The sequence below is a fragment of the Notechis scutatus genome, chromosome 3, assembly GCF_049901735.1.
Source record: "Notechis scutatus isolate UNSWTSFEM ecotype Mainland chromosome 3, rNotScu1.2, whole genome shotgun sequence".
In the NCBI taxonomy this organism is placed as follows: domain Eukaryota; kingdom Metazoa; phylum Chordata; class Lepidosauria; order Squamata; family Elapidae; genus Notechis; species Notechis scutatus.
Genome location: NC_142011.1, coordinates 33,912,770 through 33,932,512, shown reverse-complemented (window position 1 = coordinate 33,932,512; position 19,743 = coordinate 33,912,770). Strand labels below are relative to the sequence as shown.

General features: G+C 42.2%; 1 protein-coding gene across 4 annotated transcripts in view; it reads left to right on the top strand.

Annotated features, from left to right (window-relative positions):
* The window catches only part of TOX2 (TOX high mobility group box family member 2), a 268,693-nt gene that overhangs the window by 93,722 nt on the left and 155,228 nt on the right, over positions 1-19,743 (top strand). For 3 of the 4 annotated variants that reach the window (XM_026684000.2, XM_026684002.2, XM_087959455.1), the window contains exon 2: positions 12,126-12,191. The exons of the other annotated variant lie outside the window; for it this stretch is intronic. In XM_026684000.2, coding sequence (XP_026539785.1) covers positions 12,126-12,191 — 66 coding nt within the window. The remainder of the gene's footprint in view (positions 1-12,125; positions 12,192-19,743) is intronic. 4 annotated transcript variants of the gene reach the window in all.

The following is a 19,743-nucleotide window of genomic DNA, read 5'->3' as shown; positions in this document are numbered from 1 at the left end:
CCTGGGTTCCCTTTCCCACCACCCCCGTATCCGGGCATTCCTCAGGGGGGCCACCAACCTGTGTCCCCCAACCATACACCGATACCCTACCTGGGACCTTAACAAGGTCCTGGTGTCTCTGACTAAAGCAACCCTTTGAGCCTCTCAGGGAAGCCTCTCTCCAATTCCTCACATTCAAAGTGGTATTCCTGGTAGCTATTACTTCGACCCGCCGCATATCGGAGTTAGCAGCCTTGTCGGTAAGGAAGGACCTTTGCATATTTCATGCCGATAGGGTGGTCCTCCGACCGGACCCTACCTTCCTGCCCAAGGTTAACTCGACCTTTCACAGGGCTCAAGAACTCATACTCCCGAACTTCTGTCCCAATCCCTCGCGGGAAAGGGAGAAGCTTTGGCACTCACTGGACGTAAGACGGGCCCTACGCATTTACATTAAGCGTACCCAACCCTTCCGGAGGTCAGAATCTCTCTTCCTTTCCTTCCAGTCCAAATCCTTAGGCCACAAAGTGTCCCCATCAACCATCGGCCGCTGGATTAGGGCTACCATTTCCAAAGCTTATTTGTCCCAGGCACTGCCGGTACCCAGGGGGATCACAGCACACTCCACCAGAAGTGCAGCCACCTCGGCGGCTTGGGCCACCCAGGCTCCAATTTCTGATATTTGTCGGGCAGCCACTTGGGCATCCCCCTCTCCTTTCATTAGACACTATAAGATTGACACCTTTGCCTCGGCGGAGGCTTCGTTTGGTAGGCGAGTCCTCCAGCGAGTCTTCAGGGAACCTCGGAGATTGCAGGACCAGACGGGGTCCCTCCCGTGGGACAGCCAAGCTTTGGTATGTCCCACTCTCTGGATGATCCGAACGGCTCTCAGGAGAATGGGCGTTGGTTCTTACCTGAGACGCCATTTCTCTGGAGCCGTTCGGATCATCCAGCCCCACCCTTTAATTGCCGTCTGGTGGGGCCTTGTTTCGACCAATGACCTATTTAGCATAGGAGAGCAGAGCAACGTCCTTCTCTTCACCTTCGTCTTCACGCAAACTGGGGAACGCAAGAGAGCCACGTGATGGAGGGCGGAGCGTTCCTCAGTGATTGAGCTCAGCCATCAACGACGTGAGACTGAAGCACCTCCCACTCTCTGGATGATCCTCACGGCTCCAGAGAAATGGCGTGTCAGGTAAGAACCAACGCCCATTCCCTACCAGACGGACCAAGAAGGGTGGGGCTGGATGCTCTACGCAGTTCCACGAGAAGAGGCGTATCAGGTAAGAACCAACGCCCATTCTCCGTAGAACTGCTGCGAGCATCCAGAGAGTGGGACATACCAAAGCATGTTTGTCCTACGGGCGGGACTCCGTCTGGATCGGAATCTCCTTAGGATCCCCAACCACTTGCTGTAGGACTCGCCTGCCAAAGGACGCTTCAGCCGAAGCGAAAGTGTCAATCTTATAGTGGCGTATGAAAGGTGACGGAGAGGCCCAAGTGGCCACCCGGCAAATGTCAAGAAGCGAGGCTTGAGTAGCCCAAGCTATTGATGTAGCTGCGCTCCTGGTGGAATGAGCCATTATCCCACTGGGGATTGGAAGAGCTTGAACTGAATAGGCCTTGGAAATGGTCGCCCTAATCCACCGGCCTACCGTGGATGGTGGTACCTTTTGACCCAGCGTTTTAGGCTGAAATGACAAAAACAGGGACTCCGATGTCCTGATGGATTGCGTGCGACATATGTAAATACGCAACGCCCTTCGAACATCGGGTGTGCCATTGCCTCTCCCTATCATGCAGAGGCTTTGGACAAAAATTAGGTAGGACCAACTCCTGCGCCCTGTGAAAAGCAGAATTGATTTTTGGTAAAAGGAGGGGTCTGGTCTCAAGACAACTCGATCAGAATGAAAAATGCACAAGTCCTTCCTCACGGATAGAGCTGCAATTTCAGATATCCTTCTAGCTGAGGTGATCGCTACAAGAAAGACCACCTTAAAGGTGAGAAACTGGAGTGGTACCTCCTGAGAGGTTCAAAGGGAGACCTAGTCAAGGCCAGGAGAACTTTGTTAAGGTCCCATGTTGGATATCTATGCACTACCGGCGGGCGCAAATTAGAAGCCCCTTTTAAAAGGCCTTAATGCGAGGGTGGTGGGAAAGAGAGCTGAAGGAGCCGCCAGCCACCACCGTTGAGAGGGCAGACCTGTCTTCTCAACATGTTGGGAGAGAGACCTTCATTTAGGCCATCCTGTAAAAAGGCTAGAATTTGTGCTATAGAAGGAGAGCGAGGATTGACAGAGGATTTTCGGCACCACTTACAGAAACTGTTCCAAGTTGAATCATAAATTCGAGTAGTGGAAGGCCTCCTGGCAGCCAGAATGGTATCTATGACCTGGGTAGACAAGCCTTCTTCAATCATCGTTTCTCGCTCAACCTCCAGACGGCTAGCTGCAGCCACTGTGGTTCTGGATGAAGCAGAGGTCCCTGTGACAGGGAGATCTGGTCCAGCGGGATCCTCCACGGCGGAACCACCGATAGACCGTGAAGATCCGCAAACCACGGCCTCCTGGGCCAATATGGGGCCACTAGTAGGATCTCCGCCCTCTCGAACAGCAACTTCCGAATTACCCTGGGGATCAGCGGAAGCGGAGGGAAGGCGTACAGGAGGCCGGGAGGCCACGGGCAACGCAGGGCGTCGTGGTTCTCTGCCCGTGGGAAGGGAACCGAGAGAAGAACCTTGGTGTCTGCGTGTTGAGCGGCGAGGCAAAGAGGTCTACCAGAGGAGACCCGAACCTGTCTGCTGCTTCCCTGAACAACCGCGGATGCAGGCGCCACTCTGCTGGGTCCAACGTGGCCCTGCTCAGCCAGTCTGCCTGGACGTTGGAGACCCCGGAAATGTGCTCTGCCCTGATGGAGGAAAGATGCGTCTCTGCCCACCGACATAGTCGTTCGGCTTCTCTCATGAGGATGATGGAGTGGGTGCCTCCCTGACGGTTGATATGGGCTTTGGTGGTGGTGTTGTCCGTAAGGACCAGAATGTGGTGCCTTCTCACCTGAGGAGCGAAAGCTCGCAGGGCTAGGTATACCGCATGAAGCTCCAACCAGTTGATGTTGTGTCGTCGTTCCGAAGGAGACCAAACTCCCTGGGCTGACAGAGACTGCAGATGGGCCCCCATCCGGAAAGGCTTGCGTCTGTCGTAAGAGTGACCCTTTGGGGCTCCTTGAATAGATGACCTCTGTTGGTAGAAGGTCGAGTCCACCAAAGAAGGGATGAGAGAACCCTTGGAGGTATCCTTACCACTCGACTTGATGTGCTCCTTCCCGAGCGCTGGTACGGCAGAAGGAACCACTGCAAGGATCTGGAATGCAAACGAGCCCATGGGATAATAGAAATGCAGGAAACAAGTTTCCCCAGAAGCTTGGATAAACTGAGTAAGGACGCTTTACCAGTTCGCCTGATAGTCCGGATAGCAGTATGAATACTATGAAGCCTCTCCTGGGAGAGGAAGACCTTACCCTTAACAGAGTCAATTACAGCTCCTAGGTGAGCTATGCGGGTGGAAGGGCTAAGTTGGCTCTTCTCCCAATTCACTAAAAACCCGTGATCTTGTAGCACTGAAAGGGTAACACTAGTATCCCTCTCGGCCTGCTGTCGGGAAGGGGATACGATAAGGATATCGTCGAGGTAACAATGGATGCGGATGGGAACCTGTCTAAGATGGGCCGCCAGAGCTGCCAGCACCTTCGTGAAAGACCTCGGGGCTGAAACAAGGCCGAAAGGAGGGCCACATACTGGAAATGTTGGTTATTATAACAGAATCTCAAATACTTTGAGTATGAGGGATGAATGGGAATATGGAGGTATGCCTCCGACAGGTCAACTGACGTGAGCCAGTCCCCTTCCCTGATACCCTGTAAAATAGACTGTAGAGTCTGCATCTTGAACTTCTGGCGCCTGACAAAGCGATTAAGTCGCTTGAGATCTAAAATAGGTCTCCAACCCCTGAATGTTTAGGCACCAAGAACAAGAGAGAATAAAAACCTCTTCCTCGTTGAGAGGATGGGACAGGTTGGATGGCCCTAATGTCAGCCAGATGTTTAATGGCGGAATCCATAAGAGCCCGCTTTGTAGAATCCCTAGAGACAGGTGAAATCCTGAAATGTTCAGGGGGGAGAGGAATTGTAGAACGAGTCCAAAACGCACGGAACTCCTCACCCAGGCATCCGAAGTGGACCTCTCCCAGAGGTCTGCAAAATGCCTGAGACGACCGCCTATGGGGAGAAGGTCTGAGGCCCTATCTGGGCCGGCGGGAGGCCCTGTGACCGGAGCCTCTAAAGGGTCTCCTAAAGCTGCCTCCTCTTCGGCTCCTGTCTCCTGTATCACTTCGGTCGTGGTAGGATGACCGAAACGATGGGGAACCCTGGAATCTAGGGGAGAATGGCGACTGGTATGGGGGCAAAAGGCCCCTCCGAAGGGCTGGGACCCTCTAGACTCCTGCCTGCGAAAGCGAAGGAAGAAACTTCTTCTTACTTGAGTTTCCAAAAGCAAGGGTTCAAGGGCAGGCCCGAACAGCTTCCCTTCTGCCAAGGGGCTGAAGCCAACTTGGATTTATTTTTAACATCGGCCTGCCAATGCCGAAGCCAAAGTAATCTCCTAGCTGTAACATGGGAGGAGATGGCCCGTGAAGCGAACTTAACCGAATGAAAGGTGGCATCAGCCGCGAACTCCGCCGCTGCTGTGATTTTTGCAATATCCTGATGGGCCCTGGTATTAGTCGGGGATATGCTGCTTGAGCTGCCTGAGCCACTTGATGGAGGAACGGGTGAAAAAGGAGGCGGCCGTGGCCGACCTGATGGCCAGGCATCGGACTGGTGAGCTCGCCGAAGAGCCATCTCCGCCCGCTTGTCCTCTGGCTTCAGCGCCTCCAACGCATCCGTAGGGTTGGAAGAGGAGGTCAGCCTCACAATTGGATCGTCTACCTCCGGGTGTCTAACATAGAAGAGAATGCTGGGTCCAGATTAAACATCCTCTTATCCTGACTAGAGGGGGCGGGTGTAGGACCCACCGAGGCCAACTGCCTCGCAACCAAGTCTGAGAAGATTGGGGGGGCCGGAATAACTTCTGCTTCCACAATCGGTTGCCTGAACATGAGGTCATCTGGATCCTCCGAAGTTGATGGCGGTGGATCAGAAGGAGATTGAGAGGCCAGGCCTGAGCTATTCTTAGCCTTAAATAATAAGGACTTAAATAACTGGGGTTTAAAGAGGCCCACAACCGTCGGTTGTTCGGGAGAAATGCCCTCGTCCTCTGACATTTCCCCCTCCATAGGGTCCCCGAGAAGGAAATCAGAATACTGCGAGGACCCCCTCTCAGAGCCTTCCTCCTCCCTGAAGGGCTCAAAGCCCATTTCCTCCTGTTCCTGCGAGACCTCCTGAGGCTCCTCCCCTCCTGGGGATGGGGCATCCGTATGAGAAGGTACCTGACCCTGCTGGGGCGCCTGCCCGAGAGAGAGATCGACCAGATAAAGATTCAACGTCGGAAGTCCTCCCTCGAGAACCAGGTCTGGATAGCTGCTGCATTCCATCAGCTATACCCTGACGGATAGCAAATTGCATCCATTCCCTGATACTATCAGGGATGATGGTTGACGGCGGCTCCTCAGGCGAAGACCTGCAGCGGTTGGCGTGAAGGTCGCCTCTGGAGCACGGGATGGCTGGCGGCTCCGGGTGGATGTACTGCACCTGGAGGGGAAGAGCGACTCGGCAGGGGAGGGGATGGGCAGAGGTAGAAGGTGGGGTAGTTATAGTGTGCAGTTCTTTAGATCGTTTGCTGAACTCCTTTTCCAGAGCTTTGTGACGCCTTAGGCGTCCTTTTGAAAGCACTGGAGGAGTCCTTGTCCCTCTTACGAAGATAGTGCGTCTTCGATTTGGCCTTCAGGGAAGAGCCAGTTGGATTGTTCTCTGCCATGGTATCAAGGAAAAAAAACCTTACAACAAATATGGCGGTTGGCACGCCTAGGAGTTCGCTTACAAGCGCAACCGGTTTTCCCAAAACCAGATCACGTCCCCCTTTGAATAAATTTTTTTTTTTTTAATTATTTATTTATTTATTTATTTATTAATTTTTTGAATTTGTTTTTTAAAACACCAAGTACTAAAAAACACAAGGAGAAAACTATCCAAAAATATCTACACAAAAGCTTGCTGGAATATATTATAAAATAACTAATAATAATAATTTCTTTTTTTTTTTTTTAAGGGCGGGGCCCGAGGACAGGGCCAAATAGGCACAAGGAGAAAATAATAATAAAAATTATTAAATACAAATCCAAATGAGCCAAATGAACATGAGGCCAAAAAATAAGTATAATAGGTAGGCCTCTTTAGGCAGCCTCCCAACACAATGGGAAGTACGTGCCCGCGCCTCTGAACAAGCTGATTGATACAGACAGAAAAGGCCAACAAGAAAAAACCTCTAAAGGAAAGACAGCAGGGCCGGAACCACAGTGTCCTCCAATAAAAAAACGGGCTCCACGCGGCCTGATGGTCCCGCTTAGGGCCTCAATCCACACAGCTTAAATCCAAAAATAAAAATTACACACAGCCAGGAAAAAATATTATTTAAAATAAAACAAAATGGCGCCGGCCACGAGGCAGTTCCAAAATGGCCGCCCGGCACGACGCGAGGCAATCAGAGGCGCACCAGCCCTATTTGCTTACCAGGCAATCAGGAACAACGAAAAGCCAGGGCTGGGAGAGGAAGCGTTGCTTCCTCTAAAGCGTTCTAGGGGGGGAATGATGATAGTGCAATAAATCAAGGCACGGAGACAAGCGGCTGGATAAAGGCACGCTTGGAAATGCAGAGAAAGGGAGGAGGGGTGGGGGGGGGCGAAGTAAAGCTCCGAGCCCTTAAACCCCTTCCTACAGGCAAAAAAACGCCTCACCAATTAAATTTAAGAGCACACTATCAACGCAGGGACAAGGAGGAAAGGAATAAAGGCAAACCTGAACACTTAGAAGCAAAAAACTCTGAAAAACGGCCAAGGAACAAGAGATCGCTGCCTGCTTTCTCAAAGGCTGAGTGAAAACTGGGAGAACGCATGGAGGAGCCACGTGGAGGAAGGAGGAGCGTTCTTCAATTATAACTCAGCCTGTGAGAAGGAAGGACTGAAGCACCTCCCACTCTCTGGATGCTCGCAGCAGTTCTACGGAGAATGACTATACTGTCCTGATTTCCTTTTGTTTTTACTATATACTGACCAATATTATATTTGGGCATGTATTAACTAACAGGTAGGAACAGCAATAGAATGTCATAATGGCAAAATAAAAATTAGGAAGAAAAGCACTTATAACATCTAGATACTTGACCATGTCTTCAGTAGAAAGCTAGATAATTTAATAGAGAATAAAAGGCTAAAACGAAAGATCCATGTATTTGAAGTTCAGGAAATGGGTATCAATAAAGCTTAATTAAAAAAATAAATCCAGATATGTTTTGATCCTGAATGTGGCTTCACATCTCACATGAAGAAGTAAAGCTGAATGGCATATAATAAAACCGGCAATAATCTTCCAGATGAGATATTTTGTTTTAAACTCACATCTTCAACTGGCTTAATTGTTCTTCATATTCTTAGCATTTGCCCCAATGAATAGTTACCACTTGTTTTTACACTGTACTGCCTAGTCTAATGTTTACGTGATGCATGATGTGATGTGTGTTTGGGCGGGGCAGGGGGGATTGTTTTATCAGTCAGCTTGTAGGAGAGATTGATGTTGATTTGGACTGAGAATGGGTGGCTAGTTCAAGGTCACCCACCTGGTTTTCATGCACAACAGAGAACTAGAACCTGAATCTTCCCATTACTAGTTCAGCACCTTAACTACTGTACCATGTTGATTTTCTTCAACCAGCTTGATTATTTCTTTTTCTTTTTAAATTATTGCTTATTTTTAAAAAGAAATATGTATTTATATCATTTATGTTCATACACTTGAGAGTAGGCATATTCAAAACCAAAAAGAAAAGATCTGTTTTTAAGATCTGGAAAGGCACTGCACTATGAAATATTATGTAATCTCTAGTCTAAACCTATTTTGATGTTAATTTATTGATTTTCTGTTAACTGTGTGTGTGCAAATTAATATGTAATTAACCCATTAAATTAGAATAGTTAGATTACATGGCTGTACTGTGATTAGATATCACCATACTTTTTCTGTTGCAAAAGGCAGAAAAGCAATATCAAAATATATTTCAATAATCAGTGACATAGGAGAAAGAATAACTAGCATAATAGTTCTGAACTATTCCCCTGCCATTAACAGAAAAGTTTTTATTGTCTACCATGCTTAGTTGATTAAAAATAAATTGGATCAATTTTGATTGGAAATAGAGTATAATAAATGTATTAACCTTATTTCCTGAAATTGATTCGCATCTCTATATACATGAGGAGATAGTTCTAATCAAAACTAAAAGAAAATCATTTTAACAAATGGAAAATATTAAAATGTTTTGTTTCTGTCATAAAGAGAGTGCAATTATAAAGCTGATTGTCTCCAACTGCTTTCTGCCACTGAGTGATAATACATCATACATCTGTTCATCTGGCTATAGCATAAGTTGCAATCATTTAATTGAAAAAAGTAAACTAGCAGCAAGTTTTCTTTAATTTTTTTTTGTTCTTAAAGCTTTCAGGGGTTAAAACAAATCTAATCTTCAGGGAGGAAGTTCTGAAGTTTTCATTGAATTTTGAGAGTTGATTTTCAGCCTCACTGCTTGGCAATCAGAAGCATAGTCATTTCCAAGATAGGCTTCATTATAGTTACTGGGCTAGGGAAAGAATAGCGTATAAAGCAATAAAATAGATATGTATTACCAAATTGGAATTATGAAAAGGGAGTGTTTGAATTGGCTTTCAAGCAAATAGCACAGTTAAGAAAGGAATACACATATCTTCTAAAATCTAAAGTAACAGTGATGATATTAGACCGGCTCCTGAAGATGGAAAATAACAGATACATGAATATGTGTGATTTGAAAAATGTGCATTAATACCTTCTTTGCTCAAAAGTATAGCTTTCATGTGAAGTAAAATAAGTTGTCTATTGGTGCATCTCTTAGTTTGATTTCTAGAAGTCGCTCGGCAGTTGCTAGAACCAAGTCTGGTGGCTTTGAATCTGTAGCATTTTCTGGTTCATGTCCATATATTAGGAAAATAGCATATGAGCTAAAAAATAAAAAGATAGTTTTAAAAAGATAACTTTCCTTACTTTCCAAAGAAAGATGAATTCATTTTTCTTCATACCACTTTCTTGGTAAACCTAAGATAATTCTTTCATTGCGAACTAAACTGTTTGGTGGAATTATTGTAGAAAATGCAGTAGTTGAGAGTTCGAAATGATACAAAGTAATGCAAGGGTAATGTATGAATGTTAGAAAGAAGGCAATAATGTGCTAATGGAAGTAGCACCTGCTGATGGAATGACAGCTGTAATTTTCCCTTCCCCTTATTATCCTCAGACATTTAGAGAGAAAAAATCTCTATGGGAGATATATAGATATGTATGTATTCATGTATATAAATTATAATAGTAGCTCCAATACAGGTAGTCCTCGACTTACAACAGTTCGCTTAGTGACTGTTTGAAGTTACAACGGCACTGAAAAAAGTGACTTATGACCATTTTTCACACATGACCATTGCAGCATCCCCGTGGTCACATGAGTTATCTTCAGATGCTTGACAACTGACTCACATTTATGACAGTTTCAGTGTCATCCCCCTTTGCAACCTACTGACAAGCAAATTCAGTGGGGAAACCAGGTTCACTTAACAGCCATGTTACTAATTTAACAACTATGGTGATTCACTTAACAAATGTGGCAAAAAAAGCCGTAAATTGGGACAAATCTGACTTAACAAATTTCTTATTAGCAACATAAATTTTGGGCTCAATTATGATGGTAAGTTGAGGACTACCTTTTTGGCAAGAAAATAGTTTTGCATTTTTACAACTCCCCAAGTATATTTAAGGAAAATAAAAGAAAATTAAGAATCCAAATGCCAATTTATACACTCATTCCATGAAAACGATTCAGTAGACCAGTTTTCCAGTTCTTCAGTGGCCTACATTTCTGCGAGAAACTAAGGGAGAAAAAAATTGCAGCCAATATTCTAACACTAGAGCTTTGCGTCTTGATGAGGGTTTCTTGGATTTTTCTTTTTTCTTTATTAACATGTTATGTGATCTGAAAAAGTTGGAAACCACTTGCTGTAGACCAGGGGTGTCAAATTTGATTTCATTGAGGGCTGCATCAAGTTTGCGTTTGACCTTGGAGGTCCAAGGGGCGTGGCCGGAACTGGGCATGATCAATTCAACATCACTCATGTCAGCAGGACCTGTGGTGGCCAAGTGCTAAGGCAGGACTTTCCCGAGACCCTCACTCTCATTATAATTTCCTTCCTTCCTTCCTTCCCTCCCTCCTTCCCTCCCTCCCTCCCTTTTTATTCTCCTTTCTTCTTCCCCTCTTTCCTTATTTTTCCTTCCTTTCTCTTTTCCCATCTTTTCCTTCTTTTTCTTCGTCTTTCCTCTTTCCCTTTCTCCTTTCCTGTCCCTTCTTGCATGCTCAGATGCAAAAGGGGAAACATTTCTCCTTTTGTTTTGTTTTTAGTTTGTATTGATAGCCCTCTGCCAGCGAAAATGGAACTCGGTGGGGGGGGGGGGCTGTGCACACCCCCTTTTCGGCCACAACAGCCTCCTGCAGCCCTCTAAAAAATAATTATTCAATGTGAAGTATATAAAATAATCAGAATATTTGTTACGTTATAGCAAAATATACAAGGCAGGTGAAATGTTTACATTCTTATCTATAGTCAAAGTTTTATGAATGAACAGTCAAAGTATATAGGGCATAGAAACTTACAGAAAACATGCTGTGATGGCAAATAAAAGTTTATCATGGTAAGAAAATTATTGTATAGTTATAATATAAAACATAGCTCAAAACCCTCAATTGATCTTTCAATTATAATTATGATCATTTAATGTTTTATTATTTATAATTATGGTAATTATGATTATTTAATAATAATAAAAAACGACTCAAGGTGGCTCACAAAACACCAGACAATATTAAAAAATAACATAAGAAATGGCGAACAGCAAAACCAACTAGAATATCCTTTTCTTCATAGCAAATGAATTTATCCCAAAGTTTTCTTGTTTCTCATAATAAATATAAGATTAAAAAATCACTGCTGATCCTGGAGAAATACTAATAAAATAAATGCATGTTTAGTTCTTTGAAAGGATTCTCCAGGCTAGTTTTTGCAATTAAACCTTCATTTGTTATGACTAAAAACTAAATAAACACCATTTCATCATTCAGCATGTACCTCACTCCCAAGATCACCTGAAGAAACATTTCCAGTGAAGATGTTTTGGGCCCAGTAACATGAGATTGAAATACTAAAATAGATGATCTTCTTTCTGATAATCTGGTCCAACTATTTAGTTTCAATTCTATGGTTTTCTGAAGTAAGGTGATTTAGATCCATCTATTATTTATAAAAGGACTTTCCTAATCTAAGGCCTGATAGGGAATTGCCTTACCAGTATGGAGAACAACCTATTGTTTACTAACTTATGTTTTCCTTCATGCAAGTAGCTATGTGTGATATGAGACTTTGTGTCTTAGACCCAGTTTTTCAATTAATCTTAAATTTAATTTCCTAATCATCTTCCTTTTTTCCCATATGATTTCTACAAACAGCCCATTTTTCTTTAGAAGTTATAAAAATTATTTCCCTACTTTTACAGTAGTAAAAGTCCATTAACTGATACATGCAGTCTTATAAACTTTCCACCATACTGACTTTCAATTTCACACAGTGGTGATGCAACTTTTGGGGATAACTACAGACCAGTTTATATAAAATTTCTATAAGACCCATGCTGTGATTTTGGTTTATTTTGTGCTAAATTTTTGTAACATTTAGAATTATTATCAGCAGTCAATCAAACAATCAGTCAATCGATCAATCAAGCAGTTAGATGGGCTGCTTATAGAATTTAGCAATTACTTGACGGTTCCAGCATACTTGCATTTTGATTATTTTTTTCCCCTGTCATTCCAGTTTGACGGAGAGAACATGTATATGGGAATGAATGACAATAACCAGGAATTCCTCTCAGCAAATCAGGTAAAATGAATTGTCTTTTCAAATGTGTGTTGGTTTAGGATATCCTCATAATTTGCTTGTGCAATATTGAAGATAAAATTCAATCTAGTGTGATAAAATGAAGATGGGAGTAGCAATACACAACAGATTATCAGCTCCAAAGACTAGCCTGTTGAATGTAAAAAGATAAGTAGTCTGGGCAGAAAAAAAACTGTTTATTTAGATTCATGGCACACCCTTCCTCCCTCCCCCCATAGCCATAGCAAAAGCGCTTCTGTTGGGGGGCTTTTGATATGCCTCTTGGCCAGATAGCTACTTCTACTAAATGAGCAAGTAAGTGACAGATATTTGCAAATCTCTTTCATCCATTCTATTGTTCCACCAGATTGTTCCACTGGAAGTTGATGGAAGACTAAAATACACATTTTTTATATAATGCTGTGCTTTATGTATGTACATTGTACAGGAATGTGGGTGTGTCTGTCTTGTATTTATGTATATGCATCTATTTTCCTCCCTTTGGTGACTTCACTTTCATGTTTCTTGGACAGTGTTACTATATAGTAAGTTTTCACTTACTACTGATTATATCCACAAATTCTTCAGCAATCCACAAACTAAATAATACAAAAGAAAAATAAAGGCATTGGAGGGGAAGTTTGGATTTATTTATCATATAGCTTAGAAAAATACAGAAATTAGGTCATCTTGACTCCAAGTGATTTTGGGTAGCTTACACTTTAAAAGCAAGAATAAAAAATTTAAGAAACCATTCCTGGATATTCAGAAATGTAAAAACAAACATACCTTCAAAAACCTACTTGTTTAAGCAGCCATCCTTACCCTGATGGCTAAGAAAACAGCCATATTTTCAAAGACATTCAGAGCATTACCATGGTGGGAATTGTATCAATATCTGGGGCAGGATATCAAACCAGAGAACAGGCACCACAATGTAGATAGCCATGCTTTCTACATTCTACTAGATAGCATTCTTTATTAGAGGGGACTTGGCGGCTATCCATTCTGCTTGATCTTACCAGCCTGGAAGAAATAATGGAAGATAGGTTGGCCCTCAACTCTGCTAGCTAGATTACAAATGTTAAATCAAATCACTGCAAAATTACGTGAATGTGTTGAGGGCAACTGTGGGAAATCTATGTAATATGTGCAGCTTATATGTTTTGTGTATATAGGTCTTTGTATATATAGGTTTCCTCCCTTGATGATAGTGTGTGCGTATGTGTGCATGCACTTTCAAGTCATCCTTGACTCCTCACAGAATTGCTTGGACTAGTCCTTGCATTATTTTTTGGCAAGGTTTTTCAAAAGCGGTTCACCATTGCCTCTTTCCTAGGACTGAGAAAGAGGGATTGGCCTAAGGTTTCATGACTAAGGCAGAACTAGAATTCAGTTCCTTGCTTAATAATCTAGTGCCTTAAATAATATCTTGGTGATAAACCCCAAGTAAATTCTATTAATTGTATGGTTTTTCCTCACTTTTTTCAAATACTTTTGCAGAATTTCCCTGTATTCAAATACATTTTTCTTCATCTTTCACAGTGAGGTCGGAATAGCTGGATACAATGCCAAAGCATGCACTGCCGAGATTCTAATTTATTAAAGTTCCAATCAAGGAAATTCTGAAATTTTGCTTGCTTTTGGGAAGATAAATATATAAAAGTTGGATTTTTAGGAAAGTTTCTTGCAGCAATTGCCATACATTCTCCAAATGGACAATTTGTCCTTTTCTTAAATTCTGATAAGTCTGTACACATTGAAAAAAGAATGTAAAATGCATTTTCTCTACCATGAATAAGTTGTGTAGTATTTGTTGATCCTTTATGTTTTCAACCATGACAATTTTACTTATTTATATATTGTTTTATTAAGAGTCTATTTTTAAATCCAACTTCTCTTCATACATTTCTAAAATGATTTATATTGGAAAACTGAACTATTCATATAGCAAAACTTCACAACATAGTGAAATGTAAGGAATATATAACCAAAATAAAATCAAGAAAATAACTGGCAGCAGAGTGGACAAAAACTTATTTGCTGTATCAGCTTTTGGAAATGGAAAGAGAAAAGGAAACCTTAAATCTCCTTGTGGAAAGATAACAAAGAACAAATCTCAGAGATTTGTTCAAGAGAAATTCTGAGATTTCCCAAGAGAAAAAAATGCAAATAATGGAAGAATATGAACAGGGAAATTCTGTGAGCTCTGTTCTTCTTTAAACATGGTTTACAATGCTCTCTTTTTTGGTTTGATTCTGTAATCTCATAAATGATAGAATAGTCTTTTAAAAAGATATTTATTACACCGCAGAGAAGATCTTTGGCAGTGGGATTAAGGCTAAGTGAAAGAATGGAAAATAAAATTAGTAATGTATTATTAAAAAATCAATGTATTTTGATGTAGTTTTAAAGAAGAATTATAATTATTCCCATAATTAGATTTCTGATTTAACAAAATACTAAAAGCATTCATGCTTTTATTTAATATCTGATTTCTGCTCTGGAAACAGCTAGTGAGCTTTCTGTTTTATTGTTCATCACTATAACAGAAGATCTTTAGAATCTCATTTACTTAAGTGACTGGAAACAGAAATTTACTACTGAGCTTTTAAATGAAATTCAAAGTTTATTTATTAACAGACCAGCTAGATGCTCTATTTTTTTATGGAAAAATGTGAAGAACTATTTTGCATAGTAATGTAAAAAGTAAAACCAGTAACAGGTTCTTAGAGCCAGTTTGGTATAATGGTTAAGGCATTAGGCTAGAGTCCAGGAGGTTGTGAGTTGTGGTCTTGCCTTAGGCACAAAAGTAGCTGGGTAATCTTGGGCCAGTGACATCTTCTCAACCCTAGGAAGAAAGTAATGGCAAACCACTTCCAAAAATCTTGCCAAGAAAATTACAGGGACTTGTCCAGACAGTTGCGAATAGTCAAAAAGTGACTTAAAGATGCACACACACATTCCATTCCAGGAGCCAGAATTATTTACCTATCCACACAGAACATGAAATGGGTAAATATTTACCCTATATTAGACCCGTTATGCAAAGGCCTCTAGAAAAGCCTTTAATTCTGGGAAAGGGGGAAGGAAGTGAAGAGGAGCATGACTTAGACTCAGGTATAGTGGCGATGAGAGCACTGTTGAGGGACTTGGGAGAATAAACTAGGGATAGGTCGTCATGAAGAAAAAATGGTTAAGAATTCTCAAAAATGACTTGAAAGAACAGAATCAGGCAAAGTATGAGGCAGAACAGATTATAAATAGTAAAGATATCTATGAATCAAGCCTCTTGTGACTGCATCTACTGGTAGTCCTCAATCTACAATCATTCTTTCAGCAGTTTGAAGTTACAAAAGCACTAAATGACTGATTGTGACCAGTCCTTGGAGTTCTGGCCATCCCAGCATTCCCAGAGTCATGAGATTGAGATCAGGGTGCTTGGCAACTGGTTTGCCCTTATGATCAGTTGCAGTGCCCCATGATCATTTGATCACCATCTGCAACCTTCCCTGCTGGTTTCCTCAGAAGATCAGTGGGAAAGCAGACAAGGAAAGCTGCAAGTTGATGGGGTAAGTTTTCCTTACCCGTGGACCTCAGACAATCTGCACTTGTGCTACCCCAGGTGCTTGTGCACCCCTGCACCCCTGACCCACATCACTTCTCTTGTGCTCCCTCTCACACCCTTATGCACTTCTCTGACCATTGCTGCACCTCTCATGCACCCTCCCTGGCCTTCATTGTCCCCTCCTATGCACTTACTCACTCATTCTGTCTCCCATTTACTTGCCTGTGGTCTGGGACTTGCAACTTCCTGCTGGCTTTTCCACTGGCTTTGTTTGTATGAAACCAACAGAGGGTTGACTTGCATAATGACCATGAGATTCAGCTAACAGCAGCAATTGAAACTGCTGGGATTGCCATTGCTAAGCAACATGGTCTCACTTTATGATAACATCATTTAGTGACAGAAATATTGTTCCAATTCGGATCAAGGATTGCCTGAATAAGGTTTTCCTTTTGTGTGTGTAGTTTCCATTGCTTTTTCAGGCTTGCCAGCTGAAGGAAACACACCCAAGGACAATCCAGGATTAAGTACATTTTGCTTCCTAAATCATTCAAAAAAGGTTTGCTGAGACTTGAAGTAGAGTATGGTAGGGCTGAAAGAAATTTGGATTGAGAACTGATGCTGCTTATTATTCCTTTTTAAAACTCTATACATGTATTATATAAAGGTTCCCTTAAAAATATATATAAAATAGGGTTGGTTGAATAGGGGCATGAGAACAGTGAATAAACTTTAATACACTCCACACTCTCTGCCCCCTCATACCTAACACATTATTCCTGCTATAGGGTCATTAAGAGTGCCACTTGCATCTATGGATTCCATTCTTACAAGAGTTTCAGGCTGGTCAATGGAAATCATTGCTTTTTTCACATTGCAATGAAAAGTTCCAAATGACTATCAGGAATGTTCATGTTTGTGGTTAAACCAAGTCAATTATTAAGAGAATTTAAGATAACATGTTGCAGCAAATGTACTTCTAGTTCTCATGTTTTTCCTGCTGGATCATGATAAATAATCTTGTATGAAGAATAACATGATCTTCTCCATGGGTATATTTTTTAAATATACAGAAGAGGGCTGTAAGGGATAGTGATGACCTCAAATTTTAGAACATTTTTCCTAGAAAGATGAATGGAGCATTCTTATGTTTTCTATAGGAAAATTAAAATGTCATTTTTGCAGTGGGTTTTGGTTGTACAATGCTACTGTTGCAATCTCACTTTGTTTAATTCCTTTTTACTATTTTATCTTGGATGGTATTTCATTTATTTTATGCTGTTTTCAGTATTATTGATATCTGAATAGCTTTATCCAATATTTAATGCAACTGTAGCCTTAGATCCTAGCTGTTGTTCTTGTAAGTCCTCTAAACTTTTATGCCTGTTTGAACAATATTTATCTATTGATTTGTATCCTGTCTTTATTATTTTTACAAATAACTCAAGGTAGTGAACATATCCTACACATCTTCCTCTCCTGTTTTCTCCACAACCACCATCCTGTGAGGTGGGTCGGGTTGAGAGACAGTGCCTGGCCCAAAATCACCCAGCTGACTTTTATGGCTAAGCAAGGACTTACACTCATATTTTCTTGCTTTCTAGCCTGGTGCCTTAGCAAACAGACCAAACTGTAGAAAAGCTCATTGTCACCCAGCTATAGTGATATACTAGCAGCATCCATTGGTATACACAGGCAGGTTGCCTTATGATACAATCAAATGCCTTCTCCATATAAATCCTTTATTTATTTATTTTTAAAAAAGGAGGGGGGAGAGATATTAAGGCAATAGTTACCTAGATGATTTCTGAATGATGATTTCTGTTCAAGGAAGTGAAAAAGTCATATTTTAATGGTTAATAAATTGCAGTTTGTAGAATTAAATATTCTACAAGATGATTTGATATACAGAAAATAAATTTACTTGGTCAAAGATGAAAGGAAATGGATAGTTATAAGTGTGTGAGGCACATTAAAAATCCTTAATAGCTGATATAATTTGTTGCTTCTAAAACTACTGCAATTAGGAATAATTCTAATATAATAATGTAGTCTATTCCTGACTGATTGCTTTTCGCCTTACAGTCAAGAAACACTGTCAAACTATTTTCTGTCTCCTTTAACTCTTGATTAAGATACTAATTTCAGCAGCACAGCAGTATATCATAATTTGGTTAGCCATTCTGTCTCTGAGATTCACGCTGCGACAATTGTCTGATAATTCATTCTTTATTTAGTAATATATATCTTAATGTAAGGTAAATTAAAGGACCTACTAGTAATGTATAGCCTGCTATGTCTATTTGGCTTTCTGAAACTGTTAAAGAAATGCTCTGGATATGCCTACCATATGTGTTGGGGAAGACAAAATAAATTTTCTTCTCTCAGCTGACCAACTTTTTTTGCATTCTTTTTAAGCCATTTTAACATGTAACAGGCTAAGTTTTGGGTTACTTAACATTTATTTTCAAAGATATAAAAAATTCCAGAGCCACTTTAAAATTAAATCAAGATTGAAGGCAGTATTCCAATATTTGAGGGGCTGCCACAGAAGAAGATGTCAAGCTATTTTCCAAGGCACCCAAAGGACAGACAAGGAATAATGGATGGAAATTGATCAAGGAGAGATTCACCTAGACATAAGGAGAAATTTTCTGACAGTGAGGACAATCAACCAATGGAACAGCTTGCCTTCAGAAGTTGTGGGAGCTTCATCACTGGAAGCTTTCAAGAAGAGACTGGACTGCCATTTATCAGAAATGGCGTAGGGTGGGGGTCGGCAACGTGTGGCTCCAGAGCTGCATGCAGCTCTTTGGGCCCTTTCCTGCATCTCCCTGTTGGATGATCCCACCACTGGCTGGCCCCACCCCTCACCTTCCCACTCCTAGCCTGAGAAGATAAGGTGATGGCAGTGGATAGAGACTTGTTCCATATTCCGGGGTGGGAACGAAGTGCCCCTCTACTTGCCTCTTCTCTGCACGCACCTTGGGGAGATGCGTGACTTGTTCTCAACTCCGAGATGCTGGCTGGGCTGGCTGCAGCTGATGCTCCATGTCATAATGGGCTCCAGGTGGAGGAGGGGATGCTGTCTCCCCCCATTATGAAGTGCTCTCAATTGAAGTGTGCTGCGCAAGGCGCTGCAAGATCAGTGAACAGACCATGGAGGTGGGAAGAGGGATATGGGGAAACACGTGTCTTTCTCTCCACCCCGAGACACTGCTGCTCTTGCTGCATGGAGCATTGGCTGCAGCCAGCCCAGCCAGTGTCTCAGGGTTGAGAGCATCTCCCGGTGGTGCATGCAATACCAACAAGGGCCAGAAAAAGGGGCAAGTAGAGGGATGCTTTGCTCCCACTCTTGAATACAGAGTGAGTCTCCATCTGCCACCATCGCCCTTCCTTTCTCAGGACAGGTGAATAGTGAGTGGGAAGGGAGGGCGAGGAGTGGGGTAGCCACTGGTGGATTCAGCTGATAGGAAGCCACCACAGGGGGACAAAAGAACTTCATTTATCTGGGAACCTGAAATGGCTCTTGATTTAAACCATATGGTTAAAAAACACCCGAAGAAGAAGGAACAACATCAGCAAAAAACCAAACAAACCCAATTCTCAGCTGTTTGTGGAAATGGTTCAAGAGGGAACATACAAAAGTGCAAGAGAGAGATATGAAAGGGAGAAAGAGAGATGAGAGGGAGAGAGAGGGAGAAAAAGAGATGAGAGAGAAAGATGAGACAGAGAGAAAGAAATGAGAGAGGGAGAAAGATGTGAGAGAAAGAGTGAGAGAAAGAGAGAGAGAGATGAGAAAAGGAGAAAGGAGAGAGAGAGAGAGAGAGAGAGAGAGAGAGAGAGAGAGAGAGAGAGAGACAGGAAGAGTGGGAGAGAGATAAGAGAGAAAGAGAAATGAGCGAGAGACAGATTAGAGAGAAAGAGACAGAAAGAGAGGAGAAAGAGATGAGAGAGAGAAAGAGTTGAGAGAGGGAGAGAGAGGGG